This window comes from Myotis davidii, unplaced genomic scaffold (assembly GCF_000327345.1).
Source record: "Myotis davidii unplaced genomic scaffold, ASM32734v1 scaffold174, whole genome shotgun sequence".
NCBI classification, from domain to species: Eukaryota; Metazoa; Chordata; class Mammalia; order Chiroptera; family Vespertilionidae; genus Myotis; species Myotis davidii.
This window is the reverse complement of record NW_006289087.1, coordinates 327,244-333,880: the sequence shown is the minus strand read 5'-3', so window position 1 is coordinate 333,880 and position 6,637 is coordinate 327,244. Positions and strand designations below refer to the sequence as shown.

At 44.3% G+C, this 6,637-nt stretch overlaps 1 protein-coding gene across 1 annotated transcript in view; it reads left to right on the top strand.

Annotated features, from left to right (window-relative positions):
* The window catches only part of RBM34 (RNA binding motif protein 34), a 10,461-nt gene extending 5,018 nt beyond the window's left edge, over nucleotides 1-5,443 (top strand). Inside the window, exons 5-11 of the mRNA XM_006761302.2 lie at nucleotides 1,448-1,507; nucleotides 2,129-2,172; nucleotides 2,615-2,698; nucleotides 2,820-2,883; nucleotides 3,943-3,982; nucleotides 4,183-4,301; nucleotides 5,108-5,443. Of these exons, the coding sequence (XP_006761365.1) occupies nucleotides 1,448-1,507; nucleotides 2,129-2,172; nucleotides 2,615-2,698; nucleotides 2,820-2,883; nucleotides 3,943-3,982; nucleotides 4,183-4,301; nucleotides 5,108-5,386 (690 nt within the window). The 3' untranslated portion in view covers nucleotides 5,387-5,443. The remainder of the gene's footprint in view (nucleotides 1-1,447; nucleotides 1,508-2,128; nucleotides 2,173-2,614; nucleotides 2,699-2,819; nucleotides 2,884-3,942; nucleotides 3,983-4,182; nucleotides 4,302-5,107) is intronic.
* Nucleotides 5,444-6,637: the final 1,194 nt, after the last annotated feature.

The window sequence follows — 6,637 nt, the reverse complement described above, 5'->3', positions numbered from 1 at the left end:
CCATAGTCCAGTGGTTCTCAACCTTCTGGCCCTTTAAATACAGTTCCTCATGTGGTAACCCAACCATAACATTATTTTCGTTGCTACTTCATCACTGTCATGTTGCTACTGTTATGAATCGTCATGGAAATATCTGATCTGCAGGATGGTCTTAGGCGACCCCTGTGAAAGGGTCGTTCGACCGCCAAAGGGGTCGCGACCCACAGGTTGAGAACCGCTGCCATAGTCACTGGCCAATTCAGGCTTTTGTAAATCTTATCTGAACGATTGCAGTGACCCAGCCTTCTGTCCTGTCAGTGCTAGAGTGCAGGGGTGTCTGTCTCTCTCCTTCACTGCGCTCTCCCTAGCACTTGACACAGTGCCCTGCACGTGTTAAGAGGCTCCATAGCTGTTTACCGTGTAACGGAATGAATGCATCCTAGGTTTCCCAGTTATGTCCGCTTCACTACCGGAACGTGCCCTTTTCTTCCTTTAGTGTTCCTGTCACAGTCACACCGTTGGGCAGCCTCTTGTTTCAAAATCCTGCTCATTTTGTTTATTTATTTAATATATTTCTATTGATTTCAGAGAGGAAGGGAGGGGGAGAAAGAGACACATCAATGATGAGAGCGCAACGCGGATCGGCTGCCTCCTGCACGCCCCACACTGGGGATGGAGCCCACATCCAGGCATGTGCCCTGACCGGGAATCGAACCGTGACCTCCTGGTTCATAGGTCACTGCTCAACCACTGAGCCACGCCAGCCGGGCCTGCCCTTCTTTTAAAGGACACCTTAAATTCCACTTTAAGAACAAACAGTACAAATAGACTGACTTCCTGTTTTTTCCTCTCCCCCTTACACTGATGTCTCCTAGCGTTTTATTTGTGATTGTTTTGTGGGACAGAACACATTTGTGCATAGTTTTGGTTATTGATCTTTCTGTTAGATTAATAGAGGCTCCAGGGAAGGGAGCGTGTGTGATGTGTTGCATGTTTAATACGTTGTTTATGAGTCAGAATTGATTATAATTCTAGCTGTAAAACACATTCTTCACTTCTTGAGCCAGACATAGAAGAATGTATAAAATTCCCACCAGACTTGTCTTCTGTCCATGGTCCTAATTCCAGACAGCTGGGGAATTTCTCATGGTGAGAGAGCATTCAGGTTCATCAGTGTGAAAAGATGAGAGAATCTGTGGAATTGATCCTCTTAGTTTACATGTGGTAAAGATGATCAAAGATTGAAAGACAAAAGTGTTATGTACCTTAGAGATGCTAACTTCTTTTTTCCCCTATGTTTCAGTAAAATGTGTTTGTCTTTCAACCTGAACAGTCACATACTTTTCTGAAATGTTCTTGAAATAAAACCTGGCCGTAAATGATTGTCCGACAGTTTTACGTAATTCCTTTTTGTAGCCACTTATTTGATGCTCTGGAAGTGAACTAAATATATGCTTTTTTATTTTAGAAGCTGAAGTCATTTTTTAAAGAGTATGGGCCAATAGAATCCGTGCGATTTCGCTCTGTGGTATGTTTTCTTCCCGCTTATAATTGCATAATTGTGAGACATAGAGCATTGAAATCAGACCTGTTACCATGGTGGCATTAGTGAGGTGGATGAGCACTTGACTTTAAACTTAATACCTGAATCAGGAGTTCAAATCTTCTGTCCAAGAGAAAAGTCGTTTTCGTACCTATTGCTGACTCTTGTCTTTGTTAAATAACTTAGCGAGTTCACATAGTAAAATGATATCCTTACTGCTAAGGCCAGCACCGCATTTTGGAGGGTAGATGGGTGACTTGTTTGCTGTGTCTGTTGAGTAAGCGGAAATATTAATACTTACTGAATAGCATTTCTGGGATTGTAGGCTTTCAATCTGGGGGGGTTGTGTGGCTGCTTCATACAGTATTTATGTTCTGAACATGGAAAGGTGAAGTATTTTTTTAAAGTTAATTTATACGAGTACATGGTATCTGACTTCACTCTGTAGACCAGGTATAGTCATGTTTCTAGGAGCATGAAGTGCTCTAACCACTGAACTCTGCTGGCCAAGGCGCCATAGAATGTTTTTAATCAGATATTTAGAACGTATTATAATTAAAGTAATATTTCAAATAATGAATTTTACTTTTTTTTTCTTTTTAAAAGATTCCAGCAGAGGGAACTATGTCCAAAAAGTTGGCTGCAATAAAGTAAGTTTATAATTAGAGAAACGGAGTAGTCCTATATTCGTTTCCATTTTGGTTAAAATTGAGACCATCTCTTAGCTTCATAGATTTTTACACTTGGAGAAAACATCATGCTTTACTGGTCCCTTTTGCCTGTAAATAGCATATAAATTTGTCAAATGTTTGTCTTTAAGCCTCAAGGTAAACTGTATAGTCATGGGAAGTATTGTGAAATAACCTACTAGAAAAGGAGCCTCAGTGAGAACCAATAGGAAGGCTTGGGTGATGTGTTTCAGCCAGTGTCTGTGTACTAGTAGGTGGTGTGTTAATTTTGTTGTTATTTATTGAAAGAGATGAAACTTCCTCCAGGAATTCTTATCATCTGTATAGATTGAGAGTAGAAAACAAGCTATTTATTTTGGTGACTTTGAGAGTAACAATTTTACATTGTCTTTTTTTTTTGTAGACGTAAAATTCATCCTGATCAGAAAAATATTAATGCGTATGTAGTATTTAAGGATGAGAGCGCTGCTACTAAAGCATTGAACAGGTAATTTTATCTCTCTGAGGTCTCACAGAATTATTTAAGTAGCTATGAGTATTTCTAATTCTTTGGTTTCACTTTAAAGCAAATGGTACAGTAACTCTTCCCCTTCGTATGTCTAAAGTAGAAATGGGACCCAAATCGCTGATGGATTCCGCGTTAGAGTTGACCTCGCATCCGAGACCTCATCTGTGAGTATCTGCGAGTTCTTTAAAGAACTCAGAGTCTTGGAGAGGAGTGGGCTCAGCAGTCGGAGGGGAGCACAGCCTCTGCCCTCTGGTCACAGCACTGGTCCCTGAATGACACAGGAATGAAGTCACATCAGCTTCAGGAACGTGGCCCCCACTCCCTCCATCTGGTTCAAATCATCGTGGAGAGTTAGGCTCGGAGGTGTGTGAGAGATCATCCGGGCAAACATCTTATTTCATAGATGGTGGGCTAGGAAGTTAAATTATTTATTCAGTAGTTTCCGTTTCTCTGTGTTAGGTGTACTGTGCTAAGATAGTCTCAATTCTCCAGGAGTTCCCAGTATAAAGGTTACAGTTCGATTCCTGATCAGGGCACATGCTGGGTTGCGGGCTCGATCCCTAGTAGGGATGTGCAGGAGGCAGCTGATCAGTGATACTCATCATTGATGTTTCTATCGCTGTCTCCCTCTCCCTTCCTCTCTGAAATCAATAAATACATATATTTTTAAAAGTCTCTTGAAACAAATGAGTAAGAGCTCACCACAGAAGCATAGATTAATTGCTGGTGGTGTCAGAGTGACCTAGTTAAGAAGTGACAGAGGTCTGGTTGACATCCCTGGCTGTGACTGTGGACCTAGCACAGGGTCAGCAAGCTGGCCTGATCCACCTGCTGGCTGCTCTTTTCAATAAAGTTTATTAGTATACAACCACCCCATTAGGTTTGGTATTACTGCGCTATAGCGGCAGAAGGGAGTAGTTACAACAGAGACCACGGGGCCCACAGAGCCTGGAATATGTGCCGTCTGGCCCTGACCCCCAGCATCGCACATAGCCTTTCTCAAGCATGGCCAGGGCCCAGTCATGTTCTCCATGAACAAAAGGCCACTCCCTCTTGCAGTGTCCCTCCTGTTCCTGCGGGGAAGGTGGAAGAGACGGACTCCAACAGGGACTGGTGTGAACAGAGACGGGCACCTGTGGCATGTGTCGGGGGAGGGAAAGGCTGGGCTCTAGGGTGACCCCACATTCTGTTCCGGTGAGTGACTCTGTGTCTTTGTGTTTCAGAGGGACAAGCGATCGGTGTTTGTGGGGAATCTCCCGTACAGTAAGTTTGTATAAGCAAATTACCTGTTTATTGTTAAATTAGCGGAAATAACCACTGAGCAATACCTGTCTGTGCGTTACGAGTAACTTTAAAAAGGCAGGAATGTACCTTCACTGATTTCCCGGGGCTGGTAGGACACCTCTCCAGATCCCTGAGGCGATCCCCAGGCTTCACTCCACTTGGGTTGAATTTGTTTTCAGAAATTGAAGACGCGGTGGTGGAGGACCACTTTCTGGACTGCGGGAACATCGTGGCCGTGAGGATCGTGAGAGACCCGCTGACCGGTGTCGGCAGAGGCTTCGGCTACGTGCTCTTCGAGGTATGGAGGCCACTGCGCTGTCACTGTGCCTTTGGAAGGCACTGGGAGGGCTTGTCACTGCGTTTCATTGCTCAGACATAACTGTCACTGTGGCCCTCAAATTCCTGAATTAAAAAAATTACATAAAATAAAAAATAGGGATTCCAATGGGCTATTACTAATGAGGTCAAGTTCTGTGACCAGTTTTAAGACTCTTGACATATATTTCCAGATAGCTTTAAGAAAGGTGGTCACAGCCTTCCGATCCCAGCAGTACTGTATTGTGGTTATTTTACTGTTTCTCTGCTCTTGGTCTGTCTTCTATGTCTTGATAAATTCCTCAGGTTCTTTAAGACACATCAGGGTTTATTCTCTATTAGAATAAAAGATTAACAGGATTTGGGATCTGAATGGAACCCTATGAGGCATCTCGTCCAGCAGCTCAGGCACCATGACAGAGTCAACTGTTACCTCGGGGCTTTTGCAGAAGAGCCTTGTGCGAAGGAGGATCATTGGGTTGTAAAAGATTTCCTTGACTGTCTAGCTCGCTGCCAGGTGGAAGTTCATTAGACAGTGAGAAAAAGGCACCTGTTGGGTTGTGACTTATCTGATAACCTGACAGGCAGCTGAGTGCCTCCTGGGGAAACGTGTGCAGAGCATGATTCAAAGACCGCAGCCCAGCAGCTGCGACACGGGCTGGACTCCTGGACATGGAAGTGGGAGGGTTTGCCATGTGCAAGCTGCTCTAATCCGTTCAAGTTGCGATTTGACTAGTTTCTTTGCAGATGAGTTTCTGGTTGGAATTAATATATTGATTTGTATTGCAGAATACAGATGCTGTTCATCTTGCTCTGAAATTAAATAATTCTGAACTGATGGGGAGAAAACTCAGAGTCATGCGTTCTGTTAATAAAGACAAATTAAAACAAAATTCAAATCCCAGTTTGAAGAATGTCAGTAAACCGAAGAAGGGACTTAATTTTGCTTCCAAAAATGTAGGACATTCTAAAAGTTTATTTATTGGAGAAAAAGCTGTTCTCGTCAAGAAGAAAAAGAAAGGACAGAAGAAAAGTGGACGAACTAAGAAACAGAAAAAACAGAAATAGCAACTCGAAGCTTTCCTTTTTCCACTGAGCACTGGTAATAAAAATGGTGAAACCATGTATTGAGTTTCAGAACTTACTGGGGTGGTGAATGTGAACATGGAAACTTCCAGTTTATTTGCATTGTCATAGCTCCTTTGGCGCGTTTCTTGTAAGATGTAGGCAGGTTAGTTACCATGGGTTAGTTTTATTGAAAACTGTGTAGGCCCTGGCTGAGGAGCTCAGCTGGTTAGAGCATCATCCACCTACAACAGGTTGTGGGTTCGATCCCCAGTCAGGGCACATACAGTAAGCCAATGAATGCATAAATAAGTGGGACACAACTCGATGTTTCCTCTCTCTCTCAATAAATAAATTAAAAAATAATAAAAGAGAGAAATTTCTGTCTCAATAGGCCCAGGACCTTGTCCCTAAGTCTATGGCCAATGAATGCATAAATAAGTGGGACACAAATCGATGTTTCCTCTCTCTCTAGATAAATAAATTAAAAAATAATAAAAGAGAAATTTCTGTCTCAATAGGTCCAGGACCTTGTCCCTAAGTCTATTGGACCTCACTGTCCTGAGGGCGCAATGATGAAGCAAGGGAGATGGAGGGGGTAGAAGTAGGGCACCAGGTGAGGCCAGTTTGAGTCAAAGGGAAAAAAAAGTTGAAATAAAGGGCCAGATGGAAGAAAAGAAGGCTTCTGCGGGTTCCAGTAGCGACCTGCCTGTCCCTGGCGCCTGGCAGAGGCCAACCACCTCACCACGCCCTCTGTTTCGTGTCTTCCTGCCCAATATTTTGTCTTAACTGTTACCCCACATATAGGACGTTTTCTGTGGCCATAGAATAACTCACGTTTCCTATATTTTTTCCTTCCGTATCTTTTACCAGTTACATTGCTCCAGCCATTGCTCCATTTGGTTTTCTCCCACGCACGATACCATATTGCAGCAGGGCTCTGACATGGGACCTAGATCGCGGTGCTCGTTGCACAAGGGCTGTGGCTGAACTTGAAACGAGTCACAGGCTGCCGGCATCACACGAGAATAAAGGGAAGCCATTGCCGGCGGCAACCTCCCATCTCCGTCGGGCACAGCCAGGCCGTCAGCCACCGTTGTGTGTACGTGCGCGGCGGCCACGCGCGCCCTCGGGGCGTCAGGCTCGGCAGCTTTCCCGGAAGTGGGTGGTCCTCGTACACAGTGGACACTAACGCGCACGCCGCTCTCGGTGCCCGGGAGACGCCGCCTAAGCCCCCTGCGCAGGCGCAGGAAC